The sequence below is a fragment of the Vombatus ursinus genome, unplaced genomic scaffold, assembly GCF_900497805.2.
Source record: "Vombatus ursinus unplaced genomic scaffold, bare-nosed wombat genome assembly UNPS02014258.1, whole genome shotgun sequence".
Classification (NCBI taxonomy): Eukaryota; Metazoa; Chordata; class Mammalia; order Diprotodontia; family Vombatidae; genus Vombatus; species Vombatus ursinus.
Genome location: NW_020954036.1, coordinates 259,170 through 274,205, shown reverse-complemented (window position 1 = coordinate 274,205; position 15,036 = coordinate 259,170). Strand labels below are relative to the sequence as shown.

Here is a 15,036-nt window from a genome sequence, read left to right as displayed (position 1 = left end):
TAGTTCATTAAATCTGCACCAGCACACGCAAGGAGTTGTGCTTATACCTGAAGATCCAGTTACCTATTATTTGGTCTCCCTGTCTCAAGTCTCTCTCCATTGCAGTCCTTCCTCCATTTAACTGTCAAACTAATTTTCCTAAAGCACAAGTTTAACTATGTCATACCCCTATTCAATCAACTCCAGTGGTTCTCTATTGACTTTTCAATCATATATAAAATGCTCTGGCTTTTAAAGTCCTCTATGACCTGATCCTTTCCTTCCTTTCTAGCCTTCTTACTCCAGGGCAATGAATTCCCTCCTCTTGCTTCTTGTCTTTCCAGAGAATAGAGGCCTGGTCCTCTCCAATCCTCACTCTGGCCCTTGAGTAGCTGAGTTAGCTGTGTACAGAGGATTGGGGAGGAATGAAAGAAGGGACCTTATGGTTCCTTCACCTGACCAGGTGGAAGGTGAGCCAGTAAATGAAGAGAGACTAGGCAGCTACTATAGCCATGGTCAGGTACATATACTACTGGTTCTGACCCTCACTCATCCAAGAATACCTCGACCACTACATCTGACAGGATTTTTAGTCAAAGAGTCTGAATCGGGAAGACAAAGATGGTCACACAACACCGTCTGAGCACCAGGTAGTAGCCAATCCTCCCAAAAAGCAGGCCACCAATCATCCCTATATGCTTATACCTTGAGAAGGCCAGCAAGTCAATAATGATAAGGTCTATATTGATGGTGATCAAGTAAAGCCTTAGAAAGGTTGCTAGGACTGCCACTGGGATCTGAATCAGGGTGAGATAGCTTGCAGATCCAGGAGGCTGGGAGAGAACCTGCCCTGTATTCTCAATGCTGGGCCAGCAACCAGAAAATATGTGATAAAAGCTATGGCTAGAATGTCAAGATCTGGGATGTTGATGTCAAATCTTGAGGTCACTGGTATATTCTGCTGGTACTATACCTCCCAGTCCTAATACAGAGAGCAAAACACCAAAAGACCCAGTTTATTTTCCACATACAAAGCAAAGTAGTATATACTGCAAAGTAATTCTTTTTTATTTTTATAAATCTTATTAATTTATTTATTTTTAGTTTTCAACGTTCACTTCCCCGAGATTTTGAGTTTCAAATTTTCTCCCCTTCTCGCCCCTCCCCCCACCCTAAGACTGTATGCATTCCTGCAAAGTAATTCTTAAACTTGATGACAGGAATGAAACTGACCATGGTGCCAGGTAATTCCACCCCTCTCCCCAGCCTTCAGTCAAGATTGCATCCTGGATAAGGCAACCCTCCACTCAATAACCAAATACTCAGAGAGGGATGCTTACATAACTGAATTTCAAACATATTGACCACAATATACCAGAGAAAATGTTAGTGAAAGAAAAAGGAAACAATGGGCAAGTAATCTTTTAGCACCTCAGAAGTCCTCAGCATCAATGACTAAACAAATCATAGCATATGAAAATAATGGATTCTATCACTGTGCTGTAGGAAATAACTATAAAGAATTGACAATAGAATTTAGAATACTCCTGTGAATTGATACAGAGAGAAGTAGAGCTAGGAAAACAATATACACAATGACTACTACAATGGAAATGGAAATGTATCAAAGGATAGTGGATATAAGTAGCTGCACAAGTAACAAGATATAATCCCCAAGAACAACCTGAATAGAGAAGTCTACATGAAGCAACTTGAGAAGCTATGGCGAACCTGGGTAAGTGAAGTATTCAACTGAATTATACACCTGTGTAGGCAAATGTTAACAGAATTCTCAGTCCAACCACCAGCGTTTAAACCAGCTACCCCTGAAAAGCAATGCCTCTTGTCTCTCTGAAAGGTTGAAAATCTCTGCAAACACCCTTATGTGCTATCAACATGGAGATTTACATGGCTGCCAAAGTTTGCTGTTATCAGTCTTGAGCAGACATGAGCATGCAGAGAGGTCCAAGAAAGAAGCATTGGCAGCTTTGGGCTAGGATATGGTCAGTAGTGAATTTTTCTCAGGTTAGCTGAGAATTGGGGGATTTTCAGCTAACCACTTTTATCAAGCAGCTAAGACACATAGCTCTTAAGCAGGGGAACAAGTTAGGAAGTCAATAAGCAAAAGCACAATTAGGAATTCCAGCATGTGGGAAAATTTAGTTGTGAAACTGTGTGGATTGGGTTGGGGGAAGGTAGAGAAATAATTTCCTCAAAGAGTCCAACCTACACTCCATCAAAGATTAAGTATGAAAACATGTAGCTCCTAAGGGAGACAGACTAATGGGAAATATAATTATAGGAATAAATTGTTAGCTCAACCCTTTCTCTCAGCTTCCGCTACCATTAATCAAAACTTCTTCATCATCTCCTAGAACCTGCATTACCAACTCAAACCTTGTAGTGACATAAGCTAATAGATAACTAAGAGGTGCAGGGACACTAATCTCTGTAATGGGGTGGAGAGAAAGCATACCTTTCTCTATCCCAATCCCTGCATCTGAAAAAAATCTCTGGCAGCCCCAGCTTAATTATGACCATTAATTAGATCAAGAAAGTAAAAAAGGAATCAAAATGTGTGGAAGTCAATCACTACAAAAATGAGGATAAGGAACTCTTGTACTGACTGTAGATAGCAATATTCATATGCTCAGAGTTCAGTTTAATTCAATTCAACAAACATTTGTCAATTATACTCTATTTACAAGGCCTGATAATAGGAACAAATGCAAAATTGAGTGAGAAAGAGGGGGTAAAGGGGCATCCAAATTAATATTTTTGTACATAAACGTCCTTTTCCTTTTTCTCTGATATCTTTGGGATAAAGACCAAGTAGTAGTAATATTGCTGGATCAAAGGGAATGCACAGTTTTATAACCCTTTGGGCATTGTTCCAAATTGCTCTTCAGAATTGGTGGATTATAGGGTGGAGCCAAGATGGTGGAGTAAAAGCAGTGACTTGCTTGAGCTCTCCCCCAAACCCGTCCAAATATCTGTAAAAAAGGCTCTAAACAAATTCTAAAACAGCAGAACCCACAAAAAGACAGAGTGAAACAAATTTCCAGCCCAAGACAACCTGGATGGTTGATCGGAAAGGTGTATTGCGCCAGGCTGGGAGAGGAACGCAGTTTGGCTTGGGCCTCAGCAAACCTGGAGCAGGCCTCAAAGGACTGAATTGCAGGCATCTGTGGCAGTTCCCAGACTTCTCAACCCATGAACACTAAAGATAACTTAGAAGATCAGTAGGAAAAGTCTGTGTCTGTGGTGAGAGAGAAGCATGGGGTCCCAGCCCCACTCCCCAAGCATGGCCCAGGGGAGGCGGCTGCCTCCAGAACTTGTGGCCCACAGACTGAGGGGAAATCAAGTGGCTGATCAGAGGGAGATTGCAGGGATCTTTTTGCTGGTGCAGGATTCTCTTGCTTTGCCAGTGCTTGGATCTGGGTCACAGTTCTGGCTGGTGGTCCTGGAGCTAGGAGGAGTACTGGCATGGTGGAGCTTGTAGTGGCAGTGGAGAGAGAGTCCTCCTCACAGTTCCAAGACAGAAAAGAGTGCTTGTGGTCACTCATAGACCAGAGCACAGGCCAGGAAAGGAGTAAAAACCTCTCCTTTGACCATACCACCTTGGAAGAACTGAACATTTACAGGTCCTTGGAAGTATCTCTGAAAACAGCTGCACCAAACACCTGAAGCTTGGGACAGTTCGCCCTCCATGCTAGAAGCAGAGCTATTCCTTAACAAAGAGTTTAAAAGTCAAGTAATTGGCTGGGAACATGAGCAAACAGTGGAAAAACACACAGAGTATAGATTCTTACTTTGGTGACAAAGAAGATAAAAACATACCACCAGAAGAAGACAACAAAGTCAAAGCTCCTACATCCAAAGCCTCCAGGAATATATGGATTGGTCCCAGGTCATGGAAAAGCTCAAAAAAGGTTTTGAAAAGCAAGTAAGAAAAGTAGAGGAAAAACTGAGAGTGATGCAAGAAAATAATGAAAAACAAGTTAACAGCTTGCTAAAGGAGATCCCAAAAATGCTGAAGAAAATAACACCTTAAAAAAATAGCCTAACCCAAATGACAAAAGAGGTCCAAAAAGCCAATGAGGAGAAGAATGCCATAAAAGCAAAATTGGCCAAAGGAAAAAGGAAGTCCAAAAGCTTAAGGAAGAAAATACTTTCTTAAAAATTAGAATGGAACAATTGGAAGCTAGTAACTTTATGAGAAATCAAGACACTGTAACACAAATTCAAAAGAATGAAAAAATAGAAAACAATGTGAAATATCAGAATTGGTGGATTAATCACAAATCCAGTTTTCTCATATCTCATCCAACATTTTTCATTTTTGTTTTGTGTCTCATTAGCCAATCTGATAGGTATGAGGAGGTACATCAGAGTTGTTTTAATTTGCATCTCTCTAATCAATAGTGATTTAGAACATTTTTTCTTTATAGATTATATATAATTTATATTTTCTTTATAGATTATAGATAACATTGATTTATTATTTTGAAAACTGCCTGCTCACATCCTTTGACCATTTATCAGTTGGGATATGACTCATATTCTTATAAATTTGACTCAGTTCTCCACATATTGGAGAAATAAGGCCTTTATCAAAGACACTTAGTATAAAATTTTCTCTAGCTTTCTGCTTTCCTTCTAATCTTGCTTTTGTTTCTTCAAAACCTTTTTAATTTGGTGTAATCAAAATTATTCATTTTACATATTTTAAAACTGTAGCTCTTGTTTGGTAATAAATTCTTCCCTTATTCATAAATCTGACAGGTAAAAGGTTCCATGCTCCCCTAATCTGCTTATATCACCATTTATATCTAAATCAGGTAACCATTTTGACCTTATCTCAGCATATAGCGTGACTTGTTGATCTATAACTATTTTCTGCCAAACTATTTTCTAGTAATTTTTTGGTCAAATAATGATTTATTGTCCCCAAATATTAAATATTTGGGCTTGTCAAATACCAGATTACTGTGGTTATTTACTACTGTGTATTACATACCTAATCTATTCCACTGATCCACCACTATATTTCTTCCTCCTCCACCACTTGACAATATTTTATTTTTTCCAATTAAATGCAAAGAGGTTTCAGCATTCACTTTTATAAGATTTTGAGTTCCAAAATTTTCTCCCTCCCTCTGTCACCCATTCCCCCTCCCCAAGAAAACAGTGATCTGATATAGGTTATACTTATACAATCATATTAATCATATTTTCATATTAGTCATGTTGTGAAAGAAGAATCAGAACAAAAGGGGGAAACCACAAGAAAGAAAAAAAAGTGAAAATAGTATGCTTCATTCTGCATTCAGATTCCATAGTTCTTTAGAATGATATGTATATTTTTGTACATAGAATATACGGGAATTTGTTTCCATAGGTCATACATATCTATTATCAGGCTTTTATTTTTCTTGTATTTTCTTATTGTACTTTGGACAGTGTAGAATGGAAGGATAATGAGTATTTGTTTAAAAAAATTATAAGTTCAAAAATTAAAAGAAAACAGCTGTTATTTTCACTAAACCAAGGAGAAAAGTTCTTTAAAAAAAAAGGCTGAAGTTATTATCAGTCCTTTAAATTAGCTTGAACTCAGCAACCTCAACAACCATAGATTTCTAGCTTTAGAAGATGTCTCTGAGGTTGAACAGCTCAACCCATGATGAAACAGGAATCTACTCCACAACAAACCCAATAAGATATCAGTTGCTCCATTTAATATATTTATTGATGGGAACTTTATGAACTTCCTAAGATGCTGTTCTCTTTTGAGAAAGCTCATATTCTTAAGCTGTAAGGCTACAAAATATTTCTTCCATAAACTGGAGAAATACTCTACCACAAATACTGTGACAGTGGCAATAATGGGTTAAAAAAATTAGAATACAGTGGTAGTGAGACACACATGTAAGGAACACATATGGTCAAGGCTGCTGCAATCTTGTATTAGAGGGGCTTAAATTTTTCAATAATAATAATAACTTGCACTTATATAGCATCTACTATGTGCCAGGCACTGTGCTAAGTTCCATACAAATATTTTGTTTGATCTGGAAGCCATTATTACCCAGATTTTACAGTTGAGGAAACTGAGACTAAGAGGTTAAATGACTTGCCCAAGGTCACACAGCTAATACATTTCTGAGTTTGGATTTGAACTCAAGTCATCCTGTTTCTAGGCCCAGGGATCTATCCACTATGTATGTCATGTATCTACTTCAAGGTTCTTTGAATCTTCACTCGAGGTCCCATTCTTTTGATTCATGATTCCCCCAACAGAACTGCTATTTTAGAGCTCACTCACCCTTCATCTTACTTTGCCAAATTCTTTTCCTTATTAACCATAGCATTTCATCCACCCGCTTTTCTGGGCTCCCTTTGTATACTTTCTTTACTCATTATGAAAAGTCTTTGTGAGTAGGGACCATCTTATTTTCTTATATTTGTATTACTAGCATTAAACACAATGCCTGGCATATAGTAAGGATTTAATAAGTGTTCTCTCTCTTCTATCTATCTATCTATGTACCATCTATCTAGTAAAAAGGTAGCATAGGGTTATGAACTTTTCAATACATTAAAATTTCATCATCTGCCCATGATTTTTTGGTTTAATTCTTTCTTATTCAATTACCAAGCATGTATTTTTTACCTCCTTCACATCCTTCCCCTCACTGAAAAAAATATAAAACCTTTGCAACAAATAGACAGTCAAACAAAATAAATTCCCATGCTGCTCAGGTCCAAAAATGTGTTATGTTTTGCATATTAGTCTTTCCCATTACATTTTTAGAATTACATATATCTTTCCATTTATTTTGAAACCTTATCTGTGTTTATTTTCTTTGATTTCATCCAAGACTTTGGGAGGTCTTTGCTCAGGGACCAACTAAATTCAAAACCTTGTTTCTGAAAAGTCACTTGTGGAGGTGGCCCCACTTTGTTTAGTTCATGGTTCCTAATGGAGCCACTAGAACTGATGCAGATGGAAGACACATCAGAAAGTGCAAAGTTTGGAACAGGTGTGACCACTAACCCCTTCCTTCTTGACATTTTCCATCCTAAAGCAAGGCACTGAATCATGGGGAGAGATCCTGTGTCTAGGGATGATTGTTTAGTTATTGGGAGATTGTCCCTCCATGTCCTGGCTTATTATAGAAATTTGCCTCTCTTGGGCTCATGGACCCTGGGGTTTTTAGGTACTTGATTCAGGAGCAGAAAGAGTGAAGTGCCCAAGAGAAACATTGTCTCTCAGGCCTCAGAAATTGCTGAAAATACCCCAGTTTCTGCCCCATGAGCAGGAAAAGCAGGCTAGAATACCAGGGCTAAGGTAGGGAAAGGAATGCAGATGTTTTGGAAGCTTCTACTGATGAGGCTGAGTTTTTCACCTGAGGGTTTGGAATGATCACTGTAGCAGAGATTAGCTGAAATTATTGCATGGATTCTTCTTGGAAAGGCAGGGGAATTGGAACAAGCTATAGAGAGGAGAAGATCCATGCCTCACATCATTCTTCCCACTGAATAGGCAAGAGTGTTCAGGACCCAATGAAGTTGCTGATGGGATCCCTGATAATTCGGAGGGTAAGTCATCTGCTTGAGTATTTTTTTTCCTATTATGTTTCGTCATGGTTTAGAAACTAATAATTTTTCTCGTTGAACAAAAATGGAAGCTCTTCTGGACTATTAGGTGACTTTAAGAAGAATGAATTTAGGGGCAGCTAGGTGGCTCAGTGGATAGAGTACTGGCCCTGAAGTCAGGAGGACCTGAGTTCAAATTCAGCCTCAGAACAAACACTTGACACTTACTAGCTGTGTAACTCTGGGCAAATCACTGAACCTCAATTGCCTTAAAGAAAAGGATGAATTTAACATGACTATTACAGAGGAGAGACTTTGATCCTAAATAACTTTTAAAAAATAAGATTTTAATTTATTTTAATTATAAATGGATTCACTTTTTTTTTAGGACAAAGGTTAAGCTTTACTTAGAGTGTGCATGTGTAATAGGCTTATTAATACTAACTTCTTTGCCCAGAGGGGAGCAATAGCACAGAACTAGGCACATTTCATATGTTATCAGAAGGGTTAAACATGACAAAGAGTAACTTGGGATGGGCAGTTCAGGAAAAGTGTAACCCCAAATGAGGTGGTCCAATCCCAGCTCTAAAGGGAGGAGTATGGATTTTAATTTAAAATTTTAATTAAATTTAGTTAAATTTTAATTTAACCATGTAAAATCTGGCTCTGCTTCTGTATCGGCATATATATGCCATACTAGGTTGCTGTGTGCCCGCTTCTCTCAAGAAGCATAATAAAGGCTTATGGATTCACTTTTACAATTATAAGTTAATGCATTCTTACAAGATCGCATACTTTTAAAAATAATATAAGATAGAATAATAGTTAAAACTAATATAATAATATTGTAATTGAAACCTAGTTGACTCTCAAACTGACTCAAGTTTTCTTTAACCTTTCTCCTGGAGAAAATTTCAATGTATATTAACTGAAGGAATGGGATTTTCTTCCCCCCTTGCTATTAAAGAAGTACATATGAAGAGAAAAGATGAACAGAAGAGAAAAATCAAAAAGATAGAAAAGGGGAAAGAGAAGATAATGAAAAAAGTAGAAAATGAATAGAGAACCAGTAAAGTAGAGGTTGGGGCATGAGTTAGGTGTTCTCAGTTGACTGGTTACCTCAAAAGTAAGTAAATAAAAACTTATGGATGTCATGGGATCGTAGAATTTAGTGCTTTAGGAGAACTCAGAATTTATTCAATCCCTTCATTTTACAAATGACGAAACTGAGTCCTAGAGAAGTTAAATGACCTGATTAAGTTTACATACCTAGTGAGTAGCAGGGCCAACACTTGAAACCCACATCCTTTGACTCCAAATCCAAGGTAATTTCCACTAGACCAAATTGCTATCACTAATCCTTGAAGAACTATGGAGAAGAAGAGGTAGTAGAAGAAGAAGAAAGCAAGGTTTCAAAAGGAGAAAAGAGTTGTATTCAATAATCTGTGAATCTGACTCAGTCTTAAGCAAATACCTAGAATGGCTGTTTTAAAACATAGTGTGTGAACATTTGTAAAAGGGATTAGTAATCATTGTGTGCCATCATGGGTTCATCAAGAAAAAAAAAAGTATGCAAGATTAAACTCATTCACTTTTTTTTTTCATTCTGGCAGATGAGGGCAATGTTGAAACTAGGTTTCTAGAGTTCTGAAAGTTTATAGCAAAGTTCTATCATTTTATCCTTGTGGACAAAATGGAAATATATGGACTGTATGATAGATACCACACTTAGATGGGGGAGGGGCTAGTTGATTGACTAGATCCTTCAAATATTGATGTTTAATGGATCAAAGTCTTTCTGAAAGAAGGTCTGTAGTGTAATATTTCAGTGTGCTCTGTCTTTGGCCATATTTTGTTCTACAAATGTATTAAAAACTTTGATCAACCTGTAGATGGTCATTTTCAAATGATGTGAAGATTGTAGGAATGATCAAAATATTGAATGATAAAAGCAGGATTGAAAAAAGCTCCTGTTAGATTGGAACAGTTGCTTAAAGCTAATAAAATGAAGTAATGAAAATAAATGTAAAGTCTTTCAACTGGAATAAAAAAAAATCAGTTGTATAAGTGAGGCAAGATGTCACTAAAAAGAAATCCATGTGAAAAAATCTCTAGTTAGGGTTTTTAATGATAGTTTGATTTCAATCAACAGTATTAAGTATCATCCAAAACCAAACAAAAACAAAAACAAAAACCTAACTTAATCATAGCCTTTGTTAATAAAAATAAAGTATCCAATGATCCCCAACTGTACTAAATTCTGGTGAGGAATATTTTGTCCCATGTTGCTTGCCCTTTATTAAAGGGGAAACCACAAGTTGAAGTATGTCTATAGAAGGAAGACGATAATGGTGTATAGATTCATACATATTCCATATGATAATAGATTAAAGGAACCATGAATGTTTAACTAAAAGGAGAGATGATGGTGATGGTGGTGGAGAAGTTGTAGAAGAACATTACCTTCAAAATCCTTGAAGTGTTTTCTTGTCAAACAGAGTAAAGCTAGTAATAGGAAGAAAAGTTTCCTAATTTGAGTTGTCTGAATGTTTCTGCCTTTGGGAGGAGTAATACAACTGTGATAATGATATTATCTCACATTTAACATGGATTTACAGGTTGAAAGTCACTTTCCTCCCACCAACTATGTGAAGTACATTATATAAGTATTTTTATCTAATTTTATAGATGAGGGAAGAGACATAAAGAGGTCAGTCAGTCAACTAACATTTATTAAAAACCTACTATGTACCAGGTGCTGTGCAAAGTACTAGGGATAAGAAAAAGGCAAAATACAGTCCCTATTCTAAATGAATCCACAGTCTAATGAGAGAGAAAACATGTAAACAGCTATGTTCAAACAAGACTTATACATTGTGGTGGATAGATAATAATAACTGAGCAAACCATCTGAGCTATATGATTTATTAGCAAAACAGGTATAATAAAAGGGTCAATGGACTCCCCAGCCAAAGACCCTGAATACAGAGTGGGACAGATTTTTATGAATTAAAAACAATCAATCAAATAAGACAAATTAATTAAAAGAAAATAATTAACAAGGATACAACATTAGTTAATAGATTTCTAATTGGAGGAAAGATTAGGAACTCTCCAAGTTGAGAGGGATAGAGCAAACAGGTACAATTCCGTGAAGTCAGAAAAAGAGGTGTCCCACTCCCCACAAGTGTCTATATTCAATCGAAGGAACATGGAAAACTACAACTAACTGACCAATACAGTGCCAGTTTTCAGAGAAGACTTATAGGTTGTTTGAGATTTATTATTGTGAGAAAACTCTTCACATCAATCTTCAGATCTGACCAGGTTTCTTGTCAGCATAACCTAGATCCTTAGTTAAGGGTCTCTAAGCAACACGTAGAGGTGGTTCAACTTCCCAGTCATGCAGGAATAGGTTCAAGCAATGCAACAAAGTACTCTCACAATTCCCACAACTGAATAAATTTTTCTCACAAGACAGAAATTGGACAAGACCTATCATTGAACAGAAAGGGAACCGAGCTAGTTGCAGAATTGAGTCACAAGATGGATTCGGTACGGTTCAATCAATTCCCTCAACATGAGGGAAGGAAGAAGGAAGGCACTAAGATTAAGGAGGACTGGGAAAGGCTTTTTTTCAGAATATGGAAATTTAGCTGAAACTGGAAGGAATCCAGAGAGAGAGAGAGAGAGAGAGAGAGAGGGAGAGAGAGATTAGTAAAAAAGATGTTCCAAGCAAAGGGAAGGAGACATGAGTAAAAATACTTGGAGCTAGGATATGGAAAGTTACATACAAGGAACAGGTAATAGGTCAGTGTTCCTGAATTTCAGAGTATGTGGAGAGGAATAAGATATAAGAAGAATGGAACTATTGAAAAGGTAACATGTTTTGAAGAGCTTTGAAAGCCACATAGAAGATTTTATATTTGATTCTGAAGGTTTTAGGGAACCATTTGAGTTTATTGAGTAGGGGGATGATATCGTGAGATCTATATTCTAGGAAGATCAGTAGACAGCTTAGTGGAAGATAGATTGGAATGGTAAGAGACTTGAAATAGTAAGACCAACCTATAGGTGAGGTGATCTTGTCCAATGCAACATAATTAATACATGATTATTTGTGATGGATGGCTCTGTTCTGTTTCTTTTTTATCTTCTTATGTTTCCAACAATAGGGGTCTTTGAGAAGAGGCTGAATGGCCTCATATTGGGTATGGTATGGTCCATATGGGTATATGGATTCTTATTTGATTGGAAATTGTAAAATGAGAAGTTAAGGTAAACTGAGACAAAAGTTCTGAACATATTCAGTTAATTGATAAGGCTAGCAATTACCAAAAAATGGGTCTCTCAGCTCCTCAGTCAGTAGAGCTTATTGTGCTTCATATGGTTTTGGGAAGTACTAGATAATAAGGAACAGGAAGCATCACAGGTGAAAAACAACATGATTAGATGGAATGCAGGAATGCAGGGCTAGCACCAATCCCTACTTCCATCTTGTTGTTTTGGAAAGCTCATCGGTGATGCTCACCTGTATGACTAGTTAGCGTCACAGCAATAATAGACCAGACTTTCCTGAAGGACAGCCAGCATTGCAGAGAGAATGGACTAGACTCCATGCCATCCACCTGCATCCATCAAGGATAACAAATTTCTTCCAATTGTTCAAGGGCAATTAGTGCTACAGAGATAACAGTTTTCTTTCAATTAAAGTGATTTATAGGGGAAATTAACTTTTAAACTTAATTCAGAAAGAAAAATTGAATTTCTGGACTCATGAACTTCTGGATTTAACTCAGAGACAACGAAATATGACTCAGGCAGTTACAGAATAGAATCAGTTAAAGAATAAAATCAAATATAAAATACAAAATAATTTTTTTCATTTTATCAAAGACAACTATTGTATCTCCATTGTATCTACAGGATCATAAATTTAGATATGGAAAGAATATGAGAAATATTTTGGCCCAGACCTCTCATTTTAAAATTATGAAAAGGAGGTCCCAAAAGAGAGACAGTAACTGAGCTAGAATTCAAGCCTTAGTCTTGTGATTGCAAAGTCAGTTTTCTTTCCATCATATCCATCTGTCACTAATGAAGTATTTGCATGATTTCATGTATCTAATATTAAGCTAGGAAATTACAAAAAATAAAATAATCTTTATGAGCAAAAATTTTTTAAACAAATTGAAAAGCCAATAATCTTAAATCATGCTATTCACACAGCCTCTACTCTAATTATCTTTTTTCTTTCTGGACTATTGCTTAATGATTTATCTGTTTCCAGGTTTTCTCATATCCTTCCCCATATAGCTGACAAAATATTATCCTTAAGATATAGACTTCAGTGTGTAACTACTACCTTCCTTCACCCACAGTACACACACACACACACACACATCCCTCACACTCATTCAAAAAGTGTTAGTTATTCTCCTCCTTATATTCACTGCTTAGTCAAGTTGCCCTGTTAGCTATTCTTCATACACAACATTTCATCCTTACTTCTGTTCCTTTGCAAAACTAGTCTTCCTTGCCCCTGGAATCCTATCCTTCTGCTCATAGAATCCTTAAATTCCTTCAAAGTACAATCCAGGACCCTGAAATCTTTAACAAATTGTCGCACCAGATGGTGACCTTTCTCTCTAACTCTCATTCTTTCCCTCCTTCTCCCTATATATGAATATGTATATATATATATATACTTTTTTGTGTGTTTTCTTACTTATGTATATCCCCCTAATAATAGATAAACTCTTTGAGGCTAAGTATAGTTTCATTGCCGTCTTTATATGCCTAATGCCTCTAGAACAACATCTTGCATTTAATAAATGTTGAATTAATTGTAATATATATATATATATGTATTTATTCTCTATAACTTCATTTAAGTGATATATCTATTTGAACTCCCATGTAGAGTTTCTCCCCCAAAATGAATCACTAGATTTAAAAATAATGTAGCTTATTAGTAGCACCATAATTATATTTACTTCAAAGGTCTGGGATTCTCCATGTGGGCATAATGCCTACTGGAATTCAAGTTCTTCAGGCCTTGGCAGGCTTTCAGAAATTTCTGTGGCTGAATAATTGGAGATCTCCCTTGTGCTTCTGCAATCTTACTTAAGCTGGTCCTTAAGTGACAGGGTCTATTGTTGGGACCATGCTTGGTGGTACCTACCAGTGCTTGTGTTTTGCTAATAACAGCCCTCAATAAACCAGTGTCACCCTAACTGTATCTCTTCTATTTCCATACCACTAAACCCAAACCAATCTCTTCTATAATATTTCACTCTAAAACTACCCTCCCCTTTCACTGCATTCTCTGAAATGCCTATTACACAGATACCAAATTTGCTTTCATCTTTTCCCCACTCCTTCCATTTTCTGGCTCTGATAAATGACTCCCTTTTTATGATGTACCCTTATTGACCATACTTTCCAGTCCCAGTTATACTTTCATTCATTTGCCCAGCTCACTGGTAGAAATGGGCTATTTGTAATTCTCTCTGCTACCCACTGCCATTTCCAAGCTTTTCCTCTACCATCATTATTCAGAAACTTCTCCTCCTTTGTGGTTTACTCAATCCATATCTACCACACAATCAAAATCAGCTGAGTAACTGTTGTCTAACACACTCTGTTTTGTTCCTCAAGGAAAGAAGGCACTTTTCTCGGTACTTTGCCCTGAATCTTTATGCCCTCCCCAATAGTAGTAGACTTCAATATACATAATCCCTCAAACACTTTAACCTCATAGTTCCTCAATTTTCTTTCTATATCCCTTTGCTTGTACATCTTATTTCCCAGTTGCATGTAAAAACAATTTTTAAACATTTCTTCTTAAAACTTTGAGTTCCAACCTCTCTCCCCTCCTCCCTCCCCACCCACACTCATTGAGAAGGCAAGCAATTCAACACAGACCACACATGTGTAGTCATGCAAAATACCTACATAATAGTCATGTTGTGAAAGACTAACTATATTTCCCTCCATCCTATCCCACCCTCCATTTTTTCTATTCTATTCTCTCTTTTGACTGTCCCTCCTCAAAAGTGTTTGTTCCTGATTACCCTCTCCCCTAATCTGCCCTCCCTTCTATCATTCCCCCACTCTCTTATCCCTTTCCCCCCTATTTTCCTGTAGAGTAAGACAGATTTTCATACCCAATTGAGTGTGTATGTTATTCCTTCCTTCAGTTAAACCCAATGAGAGTAAGATTCACTCATTCCCTCTCACCTCCCCCTCTTCTCCTCCCATTGTAAAAGCTGTTTCTTGCCTCTTTTATGTGAGATAATTTACCCCACTCTACCTCTCCATTTCTCCTTCTCCCAGTAAAATCCTCTCTCATCCCTTCATTTTATTTTTAGATAGTATTCTTTCATATTGGAATCACCCTGTGCCCTCTGTCCACACACACACACACACACACACACACACACACACACACACACA

General features: G+C 37.0%; 1 protein-coding gene and 1 pseudogene across 1 annotated transcript in view; one reads left to right on the top strand and one right to left on the bottom strand.

Annotated features, from left to right (window-relative positions):
* Window positions 1–430: 430 nt before the first annotated feature.
* Window positions 431–1,215, bottom strand: LOC114042110 (annotated as a pseudogene).
* A 466-nt stretch (window positions 1,216–1,681) lies between these two features.
* LOC114042109 (olfactory receptor 4D5-like) overlaps window positions 1,682–15,036 on the top strand; it is a 14,389-nt gene continuing 1,034 nt past the window's right edge. Inside the window, exon 1 of the mRNA XM_027860793.1 lies at window positions 1,682–1,714. Within this exon, the coding sequence (XP_027716594.1) occupies window positions 1,682–1,714 (33 nt within the window). The remainder of the gene's footprint in view (window positions 1,715–15,036) is intronic.